The 22,344-nt window shown below is 37.7% G+C and overlaps 1 protein-coding gene across 2 annotated transcripts in view; it reads left to right on the top strand.

Moving 5' to 3' along the window:
- Hcrtr2 (hypocretin (orexin) receptor 2) overlaps positions 1–20,459 on the top strand; it is a 97,744-nt gene extending 77,285 nt beyond the window's left edge. The window contains exons 5-8 of one of the 2 annotated variants that reach the window (NM_198962.4): positions 9,950–10,170; positions 13,318–13,439; positions 15,613–15,835; positions 18,134–20,459. In NM_198962.4, coding sequence (NP_945200.1) covers positions 9,950–10,170; positions 13,318–13,439; positions 15,613–15,835; positions 18,134–18,188 — 621 coding nt within the window. In that variant the 3' untranslated portion in view covers positions 18,189–20,459. Of the gene's footprint in view, positions 1–9,949; positions 10,171–13,317; positions 13,440–15,612; positions 16,001–18,133 lie in introns of those variants that run through there. The other variant, NM_001364551.1, reaches the window with a different exon arrangement.
- The last annotated feature ends 1,885 nt before the right edge of the window (positions 20,460–22,344 follow it).

The raw sequence follows: 22,344 nt of genomic DNA, 5'->3' as shown, positions 1-22,344 counted from the left end.
TATCAAATAATTTTGTTTGACTCTTCTTTAGAACGTATATAATTTTTTTAATTCATTGAATTTATATAACACATATAACACAGGATTATTTGTTTTAAAACAATGAGACTCTGGATATGAAAACATCCCTTGACTGTTTTACTGATATTTAGCAAATGACTTAAATTCTGCCTTAAGAAGTCTACACTTCTGATAAACTCTGAACCTCAATAATTAGCTGAGTTATATTTGGTCTGGAAGTAACATTTAAAGATTTTGTCTGCATGTATATCTGCACACTACATGGACATGTTACACTCAGAAGCCAGAAGAAGGAACCAAATACTCTGCAGGGAGTTACAGATAGTTGAGAGCAACCATGTGGATTCTGAGAACCAAACCTGGGTCCTCTAGAAAAAAAGCTGCCAGTCCAATGCTTTTAACTGCTAAGCCATCTCTCCAGATCCTGGAAGTAAACTTATTAATTTGCTTTTCATTATAAGTAACAAAAATTAATTTCAATTCCCAGGGACTTTAAATATAAATGGTTATACTTTAAATGAAAATTTTTGTAACATTTAACATATGAGCTACATCTTTAATGTCAATGTTCTCATTTTCTATAGATTTAAAGAAGACAATTTAAGTTTGTTTTTCTGCTCCCCAAATACCCATCCCTTTTTATCTCTTCTATATCCAGTTGAGTTAAGAAATTTTTTGAAAGATTTTAAATTCTAATAAATTCTAAATTAGAAAATGGTAACACCCATGAGATTTCATTCGCTCCAGTGATTCATTTGTTATATAGTAATATTTTTTATATACCACCTATAAACTAAACCACCAGGTCATGTGACCAGTAATTTCAGGCTGTAGAAGAGGGATAATCAGGTACACGGTGAAAACAACTTTTTGTTTGTTTTTTTGTTTTTCAAGACAGGGTTTCTCTGTGTAGCCCTGGCTGTCCTGGAACTCACTTTGTAGACCAGGCTGGCCTCAAACTCAGAAATCCGCCTACCTCTGCCTCCCTAGTGTTGGGATTAAAGGCGTGTGCCACCACTGACCGGCACAACTTTTTAATATAAGTGCAGGATTTGAGAGCTGAGTGATGTGGGTCTTTAGCTCAGGATGGGAACTTTTAAGTTGAATATTGATAACTTGAAAAAAATCAGCAAACGTGGAGAGTTGTAAACATGCCAAGTGTATATGTCTCATGTTGTTTACTAAATTATATAATGCAATAAGGATGCATTTTTTTTCTTACTTCTCTATAACTACGGCCAGTATAGTGATTTATTTGTTCTTAAGTTTGTGGACTAACAGGTTGTTGGCCTCTTTGGTCTAAAATTTTTATTGAGAAAGAACTTACTGAGACCATCTTACTTCATTAAAAGCAATTCCATTTGTTTTCTTTTTTAAGAAATATTTCTATTATATGTGGAATTTCATATATTTATCCAATATCCAATGTATTTTAATCCTATTTACCTATGATTCTTCTCCCTAACTCCCCCCAGATCTTTGGATCTTGCGAAGTCATATCATCTTTTTATTTTTATTTTTTATAATCAACTGAGTCAATTTTCTGCTTCTCATACACTCATGGACTTGAGGACATAACTGAAGCATAGTTGGCACACCAAGAGACACACACACTTAAAGAAAATTCATTTCTCCCAACCTCTACCTCTACTGATCACTCAACAACTTTCTAACCTTTCAGATAGACCCCGAGCCCCTCCTACCTGCATAATGGAATGTTGATTGTCTTGATCTTGTGCATGTTTCATGTAGCCCACTGTAGCTGTAAAGGTAGGAGACCTACACTAACCTTTGGTTGCAGAGACATAGGAATATAGTGTTTAAGGTCATACTCCATAAGTTTCCTCTTCTAGAAATACCATACTTGAGATCATAAACCTTGGCAAGAATCCAGGGCTGGGCAGCTCAGAGACTCCAGGATAAATCAATGACTATCATTTTGCTAAAATTTCTCCTTAAATTCTAATTAGAAAGTGGTTGGCTATCCACATAACATTCATGCCACTATTGCACTCATGAGTGTATCTTGAAATGCCTGTCCTTAGTGTAGCTCAGAAGGTCATAGACGAGTTGGGGCTGGTGATGACTTTGCTCCCCCAGTACCTGCGTAGCATCTTCTGATACTATGAAAACTGCCTAACAGAAAGGAACCGTCTCTGTCAACATCACCTTTATTTCTCCATATCAAAGTGCGTAGTGTTGTCATTGACAGCGTCTTACCATCAAAACTGTCAGAAATAAAAGCAAAGCAATAGCAATTGCTTTGGGTATTCTATGAGACTCCTCTGATCAATAATTAAATACTTGGCAATAGGCTTTTTATTTTGCAACTTACAGCTTCTGGGAGGATTATCCCTGTGTAACTCCAATTAAAACATTAAGCTCTTATATGAATGTATCTGTATCTATATTTATACACAGGCATATAATTTACTATTTTATAAGCATATATATAAAACTAAAATGTCCTATTTTGTTTTTGAGGATGAGTCTTCATTTTTTATTTTATTCAACTCTTGATATTCAAACTGTCTTTTTAAGACCATCTTTCACTAATTGGAAACAAACAACTTTTCCAATGTCAAGGCATATCTGTTCTGTAAGTCCTAATTTTTCTTTTTTTTTTTCTATTTTTACAGTGTAAGATTTTTAATAATTTCCTTCATTATCTCTATATACATAGTCATATATTTACATGTATATATTTTAAATCTTTTACAACTTCTCTGACATTTTTGCATCCAGCAGTGAAGTCAAGTCACATATTGCTCTCCAAATCTTTTCATCAAAACAAAGAAAGACAAGTATAAACACTGTAAGACATGAGCAGTGATGTGTTTAATTGCCAGCAACTATTTTCTCAGACTTTCTACTTGTCCTAAAGCCAATGTCACTTACTCTAGGATGTTTTGTTATGGTAACACCCCACTTCCTTGTGTGTGTTATTGCACTAGCTTTTACTAGGTAATAGTACTATCCAAGATGTATACTGTTCTCAGCGACAGTTCTGTCTCACTCCCATGTCATGCCAGTGCTGGTCTCAGCTACTGCTCTGCCAGACGATGTGAGTGATGCTTTCTGGGAGATGCCATTCTGGGTATCTCAGTAAAGACAGAAATGCCAGAAAAAAATATCCACCACCACTTGAAATTTCTGTTATAAGCTTATGTCTTGTAATCTTCCATTGCCCTCCAAAGTCACATATTTCAGTATTCTCTGACAAAAGGCACAAATCACAGAGCCATAAGGATCTTCTCAGGAGTTGAAGGTAGAGGATATGGAATGTCACAGCATGAAAATGTAAAAATGCAGTTATGGGCAAGAATGCAAGAAATTAAACTCAGAGCATGTTACTTGACAGTTGCACAAAGTTTGTCAATGATTCCTGTGACTTTGGCTATCATTATTTTTTTAATCCAATCTTACGTGTGTATAATGGGGATTATGTGTGTACAGTGCCTGTGGGAACCAAAAGAGGGCACCGACACCGTATATCTTGTTTTTTTAATGTGTAAATGACTCTTAAACCATGCACAATGTGCTTATTTATTATTTAAACTTATATTTCTCAATTTCCAAACCTTTAAGATAGATTTAACTTGTATTACAGGCTTAGAAATGATCTACATTTTTTGACAAAATGTCCCACTTAGTACTATCCACATGATTCACAAGATTTGCAGTAAAATGCCTGAACTGTGAAACTAAAACATTTTAAAAGCAGATTGGAATGGAAATTGGCAAGTTGAGCTGAGCCCACTTTACAGCTGTAATAAAGTAAATTGACCCCAGATGGATAATTAAATAGAAGTCTGCTTGAGCAATGCTTGGCTTCTAACTGTTACTGCCTCTAAACAAAGTTGTCAGGCATTGCTTTTGCCACGGGCCACATCCAGAGAGCCATCAAGGGAAGGGCCTATCCTATTTGCTTAAAGTTATGAAGATGCATGGGTTCTGTTTTACACTTTTGAATTAGCAAATGTTGTTATTAGTGAGCAAAGTGTGTGCCCTTGTCTGACTTTGTTAAGAACTTCAGTTATCACTTAAAAAGTACCAATAGTCTTGCTCGAATTAGCAACTTAAACTTCCCTTTCCTTAATGATATGATTCAAAGAATTGACTGACTATGAGACTTACAGACTAGTCTCTCAAGATCCTCTCATTTAGAAACTTCTTAAGCCTGACCTGCCTGGCAACTTGTGCATACTTCAGTGTTCAATCCAGTACTGAGAATCCAATAACAGATCTTAGTTATTATGTAAACTTGTGAGCGCCCGACTCGCCAGCAAGAACGATGCCACAATAGGATCCTTCTGCACACGTTTATTGGGAGAGCATTGACTGCATAGGTGAAAGACCCTGAGGCCAGAAATGGTGCTGCTTATATAGGCCTAGGAGTGACGTGTCCATACCTGATTGGTTATGCTACCAGTACCTCATTAATATGCGTCGGGCCAGACTCTTATGCACATGTGCACATTGGTTGTTTACCCATAATCATGGGTGGTGGCCAGTGGTAGCCAGCGCCATCTTGTAATGGCGTTTGCGGCTTCCCACATAAACTTTTGTTAATGCATTCCAGAAATATTAGTAAGCACTTATGTGCCTCATACTATGTGAGGCATTAGGAGTAAGCAGCAATATACTCTGAAGTCAGACAGGATGTGAACTTTCCACAGACTGAAAGGTTTTCCATCCTATGACCGTGTCCGTGGGCCCATTTACTTTCTGTTCACCACAGTTTTAGAGAAGTTAGAATTGATGCCGTGATATTAAGTGATCACAATTAGTCTAGTGTGAGAAAAATGGACAGAAGGTCATAGAGGAAGAGGAGATGCAGGAAGACTGCTTCAAGTCCCACAAGGAAATCAAAAGCACAAGTGAAAGTAGTGCCTTACTGCCAGGCAGTGGTGATGCACACGCCTTTAATCCCAACACCTAGGGAGCAGAGGCAGTCAGATCTCTGAGTTCAAAGCCAACCTGATCTACAGAGAGAGTTCCAGACTAACCAAAGCTGTATAGTGAGACCCTGTCTTGCAAAAAGAATTTTCCATAAAGATATTTTTGTTTGTAATTCTTTTCTAATTGTATCCAGACTGAAATATAACTGTGTAAAATAAAACCAAGAATTCAACTTCCAAATATGTAACTTAAAGGAAAGATGAAGGGGGCATGGAGTGATGTTGAAACACTATATATATTTATACAGATTAAAATTTGACTAGCATTAATCATTGTTTAGATTAAGCTGTTCATTGTAACCACTAAGAAAAAACTTTTTTTCAAAAGTATCTAATGAAAGACACAATAAAATTTAGATGGTATAGTAGAAAACAATAAAAAATAATAATAAAATACTAATGGAGAAATAAACACAGTCTATGAGTTATCCATGTGTGTGTCCTGTAGTCACTGAAAGATCAATTCCAGTAGTCAGGAAGTCACCTTCATGGGGTTACAATGGACGATCATTGTGGTAGATAGTGTTAATTAGATTTTAGGGAGCAAAGAAACTTTTTCACAGTAAGAACTCTGTGACTCTGGAGAGATGGCACACATGGTAAACTGCTTGCTTTACAAACATGTGAACTTGGGCTTAATCTCCATGTTTAAAAAAAAATCACAGCATTTTCCTGATCGACAACTGATATGAGAGGACTCTGCTCATCATGAGTATGACATACTGGGCAGGAGGCACTGTGTGCCATGAGAAAGCAGATTGAGCAAGCCATGGGAAGCAAACCAAGCAGCACACCTCCTAGCCCCTGCTTCCATTCTTGCCTCAGTGCCTGCCTCCAGTTCTTACCCTAACTCCCCCCCTCCCCCATTATGGACTAGGGTCCTCATGGGGACTTACCTCCTCAAGTGGTTAGGGTTTTTGCTTTTTTTGTTGTTTGTTTGTTTGTTTGTTTTGGGGTGTTTTTTGTCATAATACTTCATCACAGCAATAGAAAGCCTAACTAAAACAGTAATCATTCTGATAGGGGTGAGATAGAATCTTAGAATGGTTTTAATTTATATTTGTCTGATAGCTGAGAATGTTAAACTGTTCTGAAAACATTTATTGGACATTTGTGTTTCCTTTGAGAACTGACTGCTTGCTTCATTAGCCAATTTATCCACTAGCCGTTCTGTGGTTTGGATATTTAAATTTTATAGTGCTTTATTTATTCTATATATCAACACCCTCGCCCTGTATGAGCTGGCAAAGACTTTCTTCCTAATCTATGGTATATCTGTTTGCTCTGCTGATAATTTTCCTTGCTGCATAGAGACTTTTAAATTTCACAAAATCCACTTCTTGATGAATAGGACTAGTCTGGGTTGTGGGAATTCTGTTAAGAAAGTTTGTGCTTATGCCCTTAACTTCAAGTATATTCCTTGTGTTTTGCTCAAAAATCTCAGTTTTAAATTAAGGTCATGTGGTGGACCAGTTGTTACAAACATGCTGGATTCTTAGAGAAGACCCAAGCACCTATTTCAAGGAGCTCACAACTGTCTGTAACTCCAGCTCCAGAAAGACCTAACACCTTCAGCCTCTGTTGGCATGTGCACTCACAGCACACACACACACACACACACACACACACACACACACACACACACACACACGAGAGAGAGAGAGACAGAGACAGAGAATATAATTACATCTTCCTCTGTGAACAGTTTGTATTGACTTTTGTATAAGGATGAAGATGTGGATCTCAGTTGATGCTCATTCTTCTGCATGTAAATATCGCTTTGTCAACGCCATTTCTTGACTAGCCTGCCATTTTGCAATGTATGCTCTTGATATCCTTTTCAGATTTAGGTAGCCATTGTTGTGCATTTATTAATGGGCTCTTTATCCTGTTTTATTGGTGTACATGTCTGTTTATGTGCCAATACCATGCTGTCTTTTTCACTATTTTTCTATAGCAGTCTAGGGTTGGGTACTAAGCTATCTTCAACAGTATTCTTTCTGTTTAGAGGGTTTTTTTTTTTGTTTTTTGTTTTTTTGTTTTTTTTTTGTCTATTCATGGTCACTTGTTTACATTTGATTACGTTTTTTTTAGATATCTAAGGAATGTCACTGGAATTTTGATGGGGATTTTAGTGAATATGCAAATTACTTTTATTAGTATAGCCATTTTCACTAAATTAACTCTGCCAATCCAGAAACATGAAATGCCTCTCTTCTATGTGGCTGGCATCTTATTTCATTTCTTTTTCAGTATTCATCATTTGCATGGTACTTTGGACTAATAATTATTGTTCACATTTCAGTATGTAGTATTGCAGTATTTTTTTAAATATCAAAGATAGTTTACACAGTTCATTTAAAACACAGTGAACATGTATTGCTGTGATTTGCTTTCTACAGTTAGGTAGAAAATTTCTCTCGGTGTCATATTGGCGAAAGACCTTCCATAAAGACAAACAATTGGGATGTGTCTTTTCTGGCTCTTTTAAATCATTATTAGTACTTTTATGTTATAAGGCATGCATTCAAAACCCAGGGGCCTAGGGTGATAGCTCAGCCTACAAATGTCTTGCCTTGTAAGCATGAAGACAAGAGTTTAACATTCCAAAATCATGCAAAAAAAAAAAAAATCTGGGTATCATGGCACATAGTTGTAACCTCAGTGCTGGAGAAGGGAAACCAGGAAGATCCCTAAGGCTAACTAGGTAGACCAGCTGGCCTACTTAAAGAGTAAGATATCTATCAACTGAGGAATGCCAGACTACATTGTCTTCTGACCTCCAAGGCTTGTGCACACATATGTACACAAACAAAACTGCACACACACACACGTGCATATAAAACTGTACACGTGCATGCATATAAAATGCACACAAAAGACTTATTCTCTTGTATGTAAATTTGCAAGAGAAATCCTTTCACAATTAAAAAATAAGATGTGTTTTGAAGTTCTATACAAATTAAATACATGGTCTGAAGTATTTTGCTCTCTTCTACTTAGAATCTTCTCAGTCAAATCTATAAAATGAAATTTCCAATTTACCTTTAAGGACACACTGAACTTGACTTGAGGCTATGTGCAATTCTTGCATGTCAGTTGATGTAATGGCTCCTGATGAATTTTCTGCTGTCCCCTTTGGGCTGCTCGGCTTCTCTGCACAGCTTATCAGTGAAGAATGGAAGGCAGGACTAAGCTTCTTTTGCCTACAGGTTGTTGTTATCTGAGAATAACACCAGCACAGGTCCCTTTCTTTTCATCGCAAGGGCCACAACTCTGCCCCCTGCGCCACTTTCTCTTCATGGGAATGTTTTTGATACTTGAAGAAGTCGTCACTGGGCAGAATGTTGGCTCTCCCTTCACGGGAACATTAAAAATAGAATGATCTTTATGGTTCTACTTAGACTCCACTTCAAGACCATTATGGATACTTACCAGCTTTTGTGATAGAATTATTCTGGAACTTTCTAAGATCTAGTGCTACATCTAAAACAATTCTTTCTAAAACTATTTTTTTAAAAAAGAGAGCCACAATACTGAAGAGATCCTCAGCAATTAAGTGTAACCGCTCACAACCATCCAACTTCAGTCCCAGGGAATCCATTTCCTTTATCCGACCTGTGCAGGCACCAGGTATACATGTGACACACAGATACACAAGAGATCAAAACACTCATACACACAAAATAAAAATTGAAAAATCTTTTTAGAAAATTTTAAAATAGAATCATCAAAATGGGAGCATTTGTGACTCTTTATCTCCTCAGCCAGTGGTTTCTCGAGGTGGCCCTGCCCATTTCTGAGAAGTTTCTGTCTCACGGCCGGTTTTCATCTGCGTGATTGATCTCCTGAACTGAGAGAAGATGGTCAAGTGGGGTCTCATGTAATGAGACTCATCTGTTTGGACATCAAAGCAAAGCTCCATTTTCAAATGAAAGATTCTCTAATAGACTTTGATCTCATAGTGTAAACAGCCACGGGTTCAAGGTAGCCTTCATTCTGAGAGGCCACGGGAACGCGCTGCTCTGTACTGTGTGCGGTGCAGAGATAAAAGTAGCCGCTGAGTAACTGTAACACAATCAAGCTGTCCCCGCGGTGGACTTACTGGCACATCTTTAAAAAAAAATGAATAAGCTGCATTTTAATATTTTGCTAAGATCTATCAATTCATGAGATTGTAATTAAGAAAATATTATACTTGGCAGAACTTTCTGCTATTATCAACCAACAGAAAAATCAAAGGAAACGCACGTTGTGTAATGTAATTGCTACAAATAGTGGCTATTTAAGACATTAGTGTAAGACCTGGAAGGATTCTCGGTGTGTTCGTGCACTTTCAAGAAGGGAAAATTGCAAAATTAGTTTCAGGCAATTTTGTAAGTGCGAACATTAAATCACGAAGAATAGTTTTTGTTCCTTCTACACATGGAATTGCTTTGTCTCAACAGGAGACAGAAAACCTCATAAAACTCAGTAGCTGGTTAGGTGCCGTGTCTCTACTCGACAGCAGGTGGCAGTATCGATGCATCAAAATGTCATTTAAGTTTTTTGTTTTTCGGTGTGTGTGGGGAGGGCAGGCAGTCCTGTTATCTGATGAGTGTTTAAATTTAGGAGACTTCTGAATTTAGAACTTATAATGAAATCTTATAATCTGAATTTTCTTAGCGTTCTTTTCTCTATATGTCCCTTCTCTGTTTAATAAGGGAATGTATTCTTGTTGTTCTCTTCAGACCTTGACAAGATTATCGTGTTTTAACACAAGAACAATATAAGCTTACTTTTAACTTTTTCCCCAGGCATATAACTATTTGGTGTTTGACGAAATGTGTGATAAGAACATACTCCGCCTAGCCAGTGCTTGGAGAGACGAAAATTTCAAACTCCAAACTTCTGCTTCTCACTCTTGTGGTTACATCTTCTTTGTAGAACTTTGATAAGTACCAATGAGGGATTCCATCTCCTTTCAGATTCCCGGAACTTCTTCTGTGGTTCAGAGAAAATGGAAGCAGCAGCAGCCGGTTTCTCAGCCCCGGGGGTCCGGACAGCAGAGCAAGGCTCGGATTAGCGCTGTTGCTGCTGAGATAAAGCAGATCCGAGCACGAAGGAAAACAGCCCGGATGCTCATGGTTGTACTTCTGGTCTTTGCAATTTGCTATCTACCAATCAGCATCCTCAATGTGCTAAAGAGGTAAAACCCGTGCGTTTATTTAAAAGTGAAGCAGCTTGGCATTTTAATTAAGAACTCTTTTCTTTCTAAACAGACAGACCCTCCTCTCCCTAGGGACTTTGTCTGGCCAATCAACTCGGTTGCTTGAGCTGATGGAGTTCTTTGCGCACTTAGGGCAAGACCAGCCTTCTAGCACAGACAGGAAATACACTCTTTCAGTGGATGAAGATTCTCAGTTGAGTGGCAGATAAAATGGTCGTTTTCCTAATCCCCTGTTGTTGACTGCTAAGGCTTAGATGAGAAAATATTTTAATAAAAATTGTTTCAATAACTAATTTCGTAAGTAAATAAAAGTCCATTGAACTTCTAAATTACTTCGGAAGTGAGTAAATGAGTTTTATAAAAAATTTGTTCTCAAATATTTCAACAATCCTATATTTCCAGTGAGCACAGGTACATCGACAAAACTCCGAAGCCGAAATGATTTTGACCAGTGACACGAACAGCGGATGCTGAGTCGCAGGTCCAGTGCAGGACATGAGTAGCCAGCTTTCTCAGGAAACATCAAAGCTGTTATACATACACCCACTGCGCCCAAGGCAGCCTTAATTCTGTTTATAAGAGGCTTCAAATTTAACCTGAAATTGCTCATGTCTCTTTTCCCAAAGTCAGAGTCAATATCATATTCCTCACAGCTGGAGAGACAGATAAGTTTGGCCAGAGTCAGACAAAAAGTGGTATAAACCAGCTGCGAAGACCTCTCCTCTTTGGCCTTTGTTTTTCCATTCTTTAAAGGTTTCCTCAATGACAAAGTAGAAAATGAACATTTGTTCAGAAAGAATATAGCCTTGTATGTTTTAAGGGTTTCGAAAACTCAATTCACAAAACAATCTACCCTCTGCTCCTGCCAAGGTTCCCTCTCGATTTCTTCCTCGCAGAAATCATACACAAATGTATTAAATGCATTGCTAGTTAGCCCCCTCCCCCACCCCATCCCCGCTAGCTAGCCCGGCCACCCCATTCCCCCCCCCCCACACACACACACACACACTATTAAGAACACCATAAACCAGGCAGTCCTGCTAGCAGAAGGGAATCCAGTGGCAGGCAACTTCCATGGCGAGGGGCGGGGTCGGGGTCAGGGTCAGGGCAGTGCCCAAGGTTCCTCCTCAGAGAATATGAGGGGGTAGTGGGAGGGTAGGGGCTTGTAAAGGTGGGACTGGGGGGAGGATGCCATCCAGATGTAAAGTGAACAAATAAGTAAATAAATAAATGAAAAAAGGGCATCATAATCATGAATGATAATGAATAGATTCATCCCTCCTTTCCCCTCCCCCTTTCCCTGTCCTCTTCTTCCCTCTCCTCTCCCTCCCCTTAGCCTTCTTCTCCCTCCCCTTCCTCCTCCTCTACCTCCCCCTCCCCCTCCTCTTTCCTTCTCCCCTTGTTTCTTTACCAATCCAGATCAAATATTTTGAAAATGGATTTAGCACTCTGTGGGATGCATATTTGAATTTCTTATACCTCTGCGCTTGCACCTCTCCCTCTAGTTATTTCCAGATGCCCTCTTGTCAATAATATCCATCTTATTATTCTGAATTAAATAGCTTCCTTTTCCAGGGTGGGAAAGAAATCTAAGTATAATTTAAAACTTTTTTAAAAAAGTTTTTGAGCAATCTGTGTGTTTTTACACACACACATTTTAAAATAACTTTGAAAATGTTTTTACTGAATACAGTTTTTTAAAAAGATATGTATTTAAATTTAATCTTGCCTTGAATATAAATCTTGCTTTCATTTATTGCTCATACAATGTAAAGTCCTACCTTTTTATTTTCTTGACATGTAAGCTATAGAATGTATAGCCTTGTTGGTTAAAACTAACTTCCTCAAAGGAATTTTAAAAAGTATTTATTTATTCCCTTTACAACCCAATATCAGCCCTTTCTTTCCTTCCAGGATCCCCTCCCCCACTCCACCATTCCACCTTCTTCCTGAGAAGGGGAATCCCCCCTCTGAGAGTCCTCCCACCACCACTAACACACACACACACACACACACACACACACACACACACACACATACACATCAAGTTGCTTCGGGACTAGGCACATCCTCTTCCACTGAGGCCAGACAAGGCTGTCCATTTAAGGGCAGGATCCACATGCAGGCAGGCAACAGACTCAGAGACAGCCCCTGCTACACTTGTTGGGGACCCTCATGGAGACCTAGCTGCTCTTCTGCTACATTTACAGGGGAACTCAGTTCAGCCTGTGCTCACTTTTTCAGTCTCTGAGAACCCCCAAAGGTCCAGGTTACTTGACTCTGTTGGTCTTCCTGTGGAGTCCCTGTCCTCTTCTGGTCCCTCAACCCTTCTCCCAATGTTTCTGTAAGACCTCGAGCTCCATTAAATGTTTGAGTGTGAGTCTCTGCATTTCTTTCTATTGACTGTTGGGTGAAGCCTCTGAAAGGACAAGTTTGCTAGGTTCCTGTCTGCAAGCATAAGAAAGTATCATTAACACTGTCAGGGATTGGAGCTTGCCCATGAGATGGATCTCAATTTAGGGCAGTCATTGGTTGACCATTCCCTCTGTCTCTGTTCTACCTTTGTCCCTGCACTTCTTGTAGGCAGGACACATTTTGGATCAAAGGTTTCCTGGGTAGGTTGTTACTTCTCCACTGAGAGTCTTGCCTGACTACAGGAAGTGGCCACAGTTCAGTTCTCAGCATCCACTTGGAAGCTCACCACCATCTACAACTCCAGTTAAAGAACTTCTTACCTCTGTAGGTACCTGGCTTTTACACAAGTGGTACCCAGACATGTAGGCATATCACCCACATGCTTAAAACAAACAAACAAATAAAAACATGCATGCACATGGTGGTATACCAACAGAAAGTTACTCAAGCACACTCAGAAACAAGATAACAGAAGGGAAATAAATATCCAGCTTGTCTCTTCTTGACAAGAGATTTGCATTTCCTGGTTGCAAGACATGGAGACTTTTTCTGAGCTGGGGGTTCTGATGGGTACAGGAGACCATTCCCAAGAGGCTATGTTGTCAGTACCTTTACAGAGGACAGAGTCAGGCTATTTCTATGATGTTTGTACTCCTTAGGATTCAATTATTTAAGACTCTTGATTTTCTGTTTCTGTTTCTTTTCCTACAGAGTATTTGGGATGTTCACACACACGGAAGACAGAGAGACTGTCTATGCTTGGTTCACTTTTTCTCATTGGCTTGTATATGCCAACAGTGCTGCAAACCCAATTATTTATAATTTTCTTAGTGGTGAGTTTTCAATGTTTCTTTGTTGAGCCTCTACTGAAGGGTGGAGTTTCTAGAGCAGATGCCCCGAGGCAATTCTAAAGTAGATAGAGGGCTTCATTTCTGTTTGAGCTGTGATTGCCCTTGAGTAGATTTGTGTAGAACGACTTATAGCTGTCTCTTGTGAGGCTATGTCAGTGCCTGGCAAATACAGAAGTGGATGCTCACAGTCAGCTATTGGATGGAACACAGGGCCCCCAGTGGAGGAGCTAGAGAAAGTACCCAAGGAGCTGAAGGGGTCTGCAACCCTATAGGTGGAACAACAATATGAACTAACCAGTACCCCCAGAGCTCATGTCTCTAGCTGCATAGGTAGCAGAAGATGGCCTAGTCAGCCATCATTGGGAGGAGAGGCCCTTAGTCTTGCAAAGATTCTATGCCCCAGTACAGGGGAATGCCAGGGCCAGGAAGCAGGAGTGGGTGGGTTGGGGAGCAGGGTTGGGGGAGGGTGTTGGGGACTTTCGGGATAGCATTTGAAATGTAAATGAAGAAAATATCTAATAAAAATTTGTTAAAAAAAAAGAAGAAAGAAAGAAAGTGAATACATGGCACCTAGCTTGTCAGAGAAAATGATCTAATCTTTTTCCTTGGAAAACTTAGAATAAATGTTAAAGGGAAAAATGGGTATCTTGCATGCCTTACGTTAAACTTATGTTGAAAAACACACACACAAGAAAATACTATGAGATATGATCTCATCTAGCCCATTTCTTCCCCCAAATTCTCCTCATAATCTGGCAAATGTACCCCTACTAATTTTATGTTTATTTTATTTATAAAGTTATCTGTAAGTTATGAGGGAGGGCCATCCACCAGCACTTAGAAAACCAACAAGTAGCCGTATCAGAATTGTGCTGTGATTAGCCACATCTTTGTACAGTTTTAGTCCAAAATGCTTGTTTCTTACTTTCATTTCTAACAATACAGTCATTTTATACATATATTTTTATTTGTTTTTAATTTTTTGTTATATATTTAATAAACAGTGAGTGTCTTCCAATTTCATATTGTCCCTTTTGGTTTGCTTGATTTGTTTAAGTACTTAGAACAGCCAGATAGGGATAGACTTTCTAGAAAGATAACTACAAATAGAAGTTTCTATTATCAGTCTCAAAAATTTAAAAACCAAAAAAGGATTTTAAATGTTTCTACCATGAATGCATAACAAACATTTACATCCATTTAATTCCTTTCAAGCCTTGAAAATTACATACATTTCCTAAAATATCTCATGGCAGCCTAGAAATATAATTTTTATAATATCGTGTATTAAAAAGTTATAATAGGTAAAAGAAAAGCACAACCAATTTTCTTCCTGGAAAGGGATTTTGTCACTTTGAAATAATCATTGCATACTGACTTGTGCTCTGACCTTTCACTGAGTAGCTGAGACCCAGAAAGAAATGGGGAGACAAGAAATAGAAGGCACAGAGCAAGGCAGAGTACTGGTATGAGGTTAAGAGGAGCTAGTGAGGGCACTGACAAGCCTGTGGTGTGTGCCTGCCATTCTAGGCCTGTGAACAGTCACCCCAGGAGCCTAGTGCAGAGTGACCTAGGCACAAAGAGAACGAAGAACAGTTTCCTAGCATGCCCTTGGCGCTCTAATGGAGGTGATCATTGCATTGTCTTAACGGCCTACAATCTCATTAATAGTTTAAAGATAACTACCTCCTCAGATTTTTTCCAGTTTCTTTATTTTCTTATTTTGCCACACTTGGATTATGAGACCGATTTTTTTCATAAATATTTCATGTATTTTTTTCTTGTTTTGTTGAACTCTTTTAGACACCAACATCCTTAGAATAATAATGTATACTTTATATGTAATAAATTGCTTTTGAAGCAACTGAAAGTCTAGGCAAACTTTTCCTAAGAGCTATTTGATATTATTACAGGGTTAAACACTAACTTGAGAAACACAGTGGGGGTTGACTTTAAAGAAGGAAAACAAATGCCAAGTATTACATATGAAAATACTTCATCGTTTAATTTCCTTTTTCTATTTCCTTTACTGATGCAAAATGCTCCACCTCACTGTTAGCTTGGCTCAAGGGAACGCCTCATTTGTACCCTGTGCATTAGGTGTTGAGCTGTTTATGCATAATTCACTTTCCTTTCATTCTTTCCGGTCTGACAGGAAAATTTCGAGAGGAATTTAAAGCTGCCTTTTCTTGTTGTCTTGGGGTTCATCATCGCCAAGGAGACCGCCTCGCCAGGGGACGCACGAGCACAGAGAGCAGGAAGTCCCTGACCACACAGATCAGCAACTTTGACAATGTATCAAAACTCTCAGAGCACGTGGTGCTCACCAGCATAAGCACACTCCCAGCAGCCAACGGGGCAGGACCGCTTCAAAACTGGTAGAATATTTATTGCTATGATGAGGATACCCGACTCAAACTATTCTTTTATACAAACTCTGTGAACAGTTTTAGTATCCAGTTGATCTAAACCTAAAATTACTTGTCAATCCATTTTTGTTTTTAATAGATCACTCTTTGGAAATAAAAAGCAAATTTGAGATATTTCCTGAACCATTTACTCGAACATATTATAAGTTTAAATTAAGCTGAATTTATTTCAAGCTAGTTTTTCTTAATTCTGTGAACTGAAGTTGTGGCCGTTAAGGGCTTGAACATTTCTAATTCTTTCTATAACCCTAATTATTTTAATTTAACAATTTAAATTGATTGCTAAAACTCACCAAAAATTAATCATTAATAAGGGAAGTAACAATTATTAACTCCTAGTTAACAACAAGCAAAATTAATTGACTTAATTTTTTTAAAAAAAAATCATAAAAACTATCATTACAATGTGCTACCTGGGAGAATACTAATTAATGGAAAAGCATATAATTTGTGTATATTCAAAGTATATCTTTCCAAATCACATAAAATATATACAATTAAGCTAAATTTGCCACTGATTTTGTTTACCATTTACTAAATGTTCTCAGGTATATAACCTTACAATATATAAAGTTTGTGTATGTGTGTGTGTGTGTATAATACAAAATCAAAATGACTGTATTAAAGTAAAAAAAAAGTTGCAGCAACTGCTAATACACACTCATTTTCATCTCTGGGGAAGGATTTAAGATTTAAATTAAGAGATAAAAATCAGATTATTCTTCTAATTAAGGACAATGAGTTAGTCAGCCTTGCTGGATTAAGAATGTGACTGTATACTAGGTAATAGGAAGTGAGTCAAAGAGGCTGCAGACAGGGTTCGAGAAGGGCTGTACTCTAGGTCTGGGATAGGGCTAAGAGGCTCAGCATTTTCCTAGCAGCTTGCACTAGACTGGGGTCCAAATCTCATCAGTTAAAATGAACAACATCAAATAAATGAAACCAAGGCTTACTGTCGTCTAGTGAGAGAGGAAGGCTGAAGATTCCCAGGCATGGCACAGGAGTCACACAACCAAAGACAGTGGTCCCCACCACAACTCTGGCAGGACTGTTACAACCCCCACCCCACCCCCATTGAATTACATCACACTCTCTGTGTTACTAATTTTAGCATGCCTGAGGCTAAAAGACAGGAAGCTGGAAAAGTGGAAGGCTTGATACTAACTCATACACAAATGGAAACTCTAGAGTATATTTTGTATATATTTAAATTATGAGATTGGAATGATTATTTCAAATTCTTTCTCTGCAAAATTCTGATGATATAAGTATCCACTTCTAAATTAAGAATTTGAAAGTGTACATATCAAGTTGTTCCTCATCTCATAGTGTAGTGGTAGTATGTAGGCACTCTGATTATAAAGAAACAGGATATATTTAATATTTGGGAGAGATTTTAGTTGAACATACTTACATTGTCATTTTGTCTTTTCCCCAACTCTTTCTTCTCAGTGAAAAGTAACACATTCAAATTATCCATGCTTTCTTTTCAAGGGTTTAGGATTTTGTTACCATGTGCCTTTTAGTATTCTAAGCCAGGACTACCCTCTTCTATGAGGTTTATGAAAATTATATGGCTGAATATCATGATGTTCTATATCTATGAACACAATCACTTTCAATGTCTCCTTTCTCCCTTTTGAGAGCGTTGTCTACCATACACTACATGCAAGGAAGAGCTGTAATTTTCTGATTGTGATGACAGTTAGCACTTTCAGATTTGAAGTTATCTTCAAATCTTTTTGGTAATAAGCCTTAATAGCCTTGCAGCTCAGTAAGCATGATATAACGATTTTTCTCCAATATAATTGAGTTCGTTAACTGTAAGCTGTGAGATAGTATTAGGTCTCAAGATGATAGTACATGTTATATAAATAAGAATAGAGACTTTAAGAGGGGAAAGGTGGAGAGAGATGGAGAGAGACATGGGGAGAGGAAAGGATGAGGGCTCCAGAGAGAAGAGAGGAAAAGAGAGATGGTGTCGGTATGGCCCATCAGAAGTCAGAATTTCTGTGTTCTAAATTAGTGATTCTCAGTGCACACCCACATTTAGCAAAAGTTAATATTAAACACATATCCAAAACTTACTGAGCCTGAATCTTGTGGGTTTGGTACCCAGGAATGTAGGGGCTTACAAATCCTATGGATGATTACAAAGCACTTTTAGCATTGAGAACCACTGCTCTAAATGGTGTCTCCTGGCCTCAACGTATTAGCCCATGTGAAATAAAGTCTTTTACTGCACAGGTATCTACAGCAGGGAGTACCATCTTCACTCCTGTCCACCTGGCTGGAGGTCTGAGAGAAGAGGCCCGAGCATCCTTATGGAATCTCACCCATGTCTGCTCAAAGAGATAACAGTTTACAAAACAATTGCCACTGTGTTCTTAGTATGATGTTAAAGAAGATGGACTTTAAGGCACGTATGCGCTTTATACATGACCCGGATGACTTGAGTTTTCATTTACTAAAGTTTCCGTTTTGTGGAAGCCATTCATGTTCAAGAATAATTGTTGCCTGGAAGAAAACTGATGAATAAGACACATGCATAAATGATGCGGGGGATGGAATCATGAACCGTGTATATACTTCTCAGCATTAGGGCCCGGGAATCCTGAGAGATTTGAATTAATGTGGTGACCTTCATAGGACAAACGGTTAAAAGATAGGAGGCCCCCAAACCTAGCAATGGTGTTGGGGTGCTTAACTACTTACTTCATTGTGTGCTAACGATGCAAATGAGAAGACTTCATAGGAAAGTTTTGCTTTAGAACTGAGCAATGCTGAACATTGGACATTGACCTACCTTTATTTCCTTTGTATTTCAAGCCTTCGATGTGAGATGTCAACGTCATTAGTTTTGTTGCTAATAAGACAGTGTAATAATTTTACCAAATATATTTGAGATGAATGATTTACGAATTTTTATAATATCATGAAAACCTTGATATTTTGAGTTTATTCCTTTAGGGTTAAATATTAACCCAAGTGTGTGAGAGAGAGGTGAAAAAAATGAGTTCTACATTTTCCACAATGTGGAATAATTAAGTAGTTATAAACTATTGATAAGTTCAGTGTAAAAGTGTCAGGCACAGTAATACCTAGTTTCACTCGGGTATACATTAATTCAGGAAGAATAATTAACTATGCTTTTAAGTGACAATCTGAATGTGTCTAGAGTTGTTACTAATAATAACTGAAATGAGGGCTATTAGCACTTTGATACAATGTAATAATATCAGGTTTGCATTAGCTGTGAGTCATAACAGGAATTAACTGCATTTCAAGAAACATGGCTAGTCCTTACAATTAGAAACCCTTCAGTGGGACTTAACTTTCAACAGCTTACTCTTCTCCTTCAAACCACAGGCCAAAGCATAAATTCCATTAGATTATTTTCAAATAGTTTCCACATTGCTTGAAGCAAAACAATGGTATTTTAAGGTCATTATATAAGTAGGAAAGTATTCATTTATAATCCTTTCTATTACTTTATGCACAGAAGAAAACAACATAAACATGAAAATCACTGTTAGTTCTCAAAGTTCAAAGGGAATGCTTTTCTACACTCTTCTGCTATTGAAAAGGGGGACAAAAGACTCCCCTACCTTGCCACGTATTTCTATTCTTTTAGATTTTCTTTATAGACTTTGGAGTTAGAAAATCTAGTTTTTTTCATGAATATGTTTTTATTATTGTATCTATGTATGTATCAGCATGACAGTTGCTCAATAATTATTTATTTAAAATAATTATATCCTTATGCTTGATTGTACTGTGTCTTCATGAAAATCTTTTTTTTTTGTATAAAAAATGTGATTATATGTCTCCCAGTGTGAAGGTTGAATTATGTAATTTTTAAGTAAAATGTCACTGAGAAGTTCATAATCACATCCACATTGTCCTGCTGTCCTATGTGAAAAATGATGTTGTTGTTCAATACATAAATTGGATATTTGCTCATAATTATTGTCAAATCTTTGCAGTTAAGGATTGAATTAACCCTGGTGCAGTACTTGATGACCAAAATATTTTTCCAATAAGTTTATATAACCAGGGATAATTATGATATAAAAGATTTTTAATATTATTTCTAAGAGGAGGTACTATAATAAAAGTTAATATTAAACACAGAGATATTTCATAAAAGTTATACAAAACCACACATTTATAGAAGTAAAAATCAAAGCTTTTGTCTGAGTCAGAATTTTCCTCTGCTTGTGACTTAGAATAATAACCCCCTTAGTTTACAAATGATTATTATAGTCTGAAAATGCATGAGTTAGCTTTCTCTAAAATATTAAACTTTTAAACGATACCTTTAGTTGACTATTTTTTTTTGAGCCAGATGGTTATCAAGGACTTCAAACTATAGTGTAAATGATTTAAATGATTCTTAAAACCAATTCTTAGTCAGAACATTTTATTCTATTTACAGGGGTAAGCATTTGACTCCTAAGGTGGAACACCATCATAGAAGAAGGGGGAGGGATGATGGAATAGGGGTGTTCCGGAGGAGAAACCAGAAAAGGGGAAAACATTTGAAACGTAAACAAATAAAAAATTTAAAAACAGAGGTATAATCGAATATTATTTGGCTTTCCTTGAGGAAAAGAGCCATTTTGCATTGAAGTTCAAAGAGGAGGTTCTCAGAAATGAGAATGTTGAGGGAGTAATCCACAGTGCTCTACCTTCCAATCCAGCCAATGGCTGTGCACCAGGAGTGTAACAGAGGAGAACTTGTTGAGGCATTCTCTGGTCCTGTCCTCATCATCTGATTCTGCTTGTTCAACCTATTCCACTTTCCTCCAAATTAACCTTTGTGCTGCCATCTACTCACCAGCCAGGTATCATCCAACTCCATGAGGTTCTCCTTGTCTCCTGAAGTGAGCAAGTAGCACACTACAAAGCAAATGAACCTAAGCTCAAGAAAAAAATAGAGAAAGGAAGAGGAAGAGACACTTCACAGTTTATCACCAAGAAATAAACTTGGAACTGCTAGAATGTCCATGATAGGACCAATAGACCTCTGTGCATACGTCCAGGAAAGGCATATCAGTGTCTTCTGTTCATTCTATTTTTAGATATTTGATATTAAGGTGGTACCAGATACATTCATATCAGAAGAGAGAGAAAGTTACTGCTTTCCTATATCCCTGCTAAGATTTGCTGTTTGTTTTCTTGGTGGTGGAAATTCTAATTGGGTAAGATAAGATATCAAAGAAGTTTTCATCTGCATTTCCCTCCTGGCTAATGATATAAACACGTTTTCAAATATCTATTGGTCATTTGTGTTTTTTTTTTTCTTTTGAGAACTAGAGGATGTGTTTTGCTAGTGTTCAGTTTTTGATGAGACATATGTGTGCATATCCATATGTATGTAAATGATGACATCATCTTTATATACACATGTACATCAAGCCCCAGTCAAATGTAGATTTGAGACAATGTTTCTCACATTCTACCTCTTGCTTTGGTGGTTGTTTGTTTCCTTTGCTGTATAGATTTTTAAATTCCATATTGTACTATTTATCTGTCTTAAGAAGTCATTGTTTGGCTAGCCTGGTCTACAGAGTGAGTTCCAGGACAGCCAGGGCTACACAGAGAAACCCTGTCTCAAAAAACTGGGGGAGAAGAAGAAGAAGAAGAAGAGGAAGAGGAAGAGGAAGAGGAAGAGGAAGAGGAAGAGGAGGAGGAAGAAGAAGAAGAAGAAGAAGAAGAAGAAGAAGAAGAAGAAGAAGAAGAAGAAGAAGAAGAAGAAGAAGAAGAAGAAGAAATCATTGTTCATGCTAATAGCATGAAATGTTTGCCTTCTTTTGTTCTAGAAACTTGAGAGTTTGAGAACTTGGGCTAAGCTGTTTTATCCATTATGAAATTTTGATCAGGATGAGATATATGGAAGTAATTTCCATATGAATACCCATTGTCACAGCAGCACTTGTTAAAGAAGTTGTCTTTTTTTCAGTATCCTTTTGACACCTTTGCTAAAAACCAAGTAGTCTTAGTTGTACTGATTCATGTGTATGCCCCCTGTTCTTCTCCATTGGTCTGAAGGTCTGTTTTTGTGCCAGCACCTGGTCTTCAACCATGACTATAGTATAACTTGAGATCAATACATAAGATAGCTCTAACATTGCTTTGTCTGTCTGAAAGCATTTCATCTATATGAACTTGAGGATTTCTTTATAATTCTAGGAAGAATGTCACTGGAGATTATGTTGAATCAGTCAAATACTTTCTATATTATAGAAATTTTCCCAACAGTCTGCCTATCTTTTGGCATCATCAAATGTGCTTCAGGCATCTAGTGTCCTATTCAAATACTTTTTAAAAATTGTTTATTTACTTGTTTGTTTGTTTGTTTTAAACTCCAGATGTTATTTCCCTCCTGGTTCACCCTCCAACTGTTCCATATCCCATACCTCCTACCTGTCCCCTGTCCCCCAGCCCCCATCTCC

The sequence above is a fragment of the Mus musculus genome, chromosome 9 (assembly GCF_000001635.26).
Source record: "Mus musculus strain C57BL/6J chromosome 9, GRCm38.p6 C57BL/6J".
NCBI lineage: Eukaryota > Metazoa > Chordata > Mammalia > Rodentia > Muridae > Mus > Mus musculus.
Note: the sequence above shows the minus strand (reverse complement) of the source record. Positions and strands in the feature narration are given on the sequence as shown.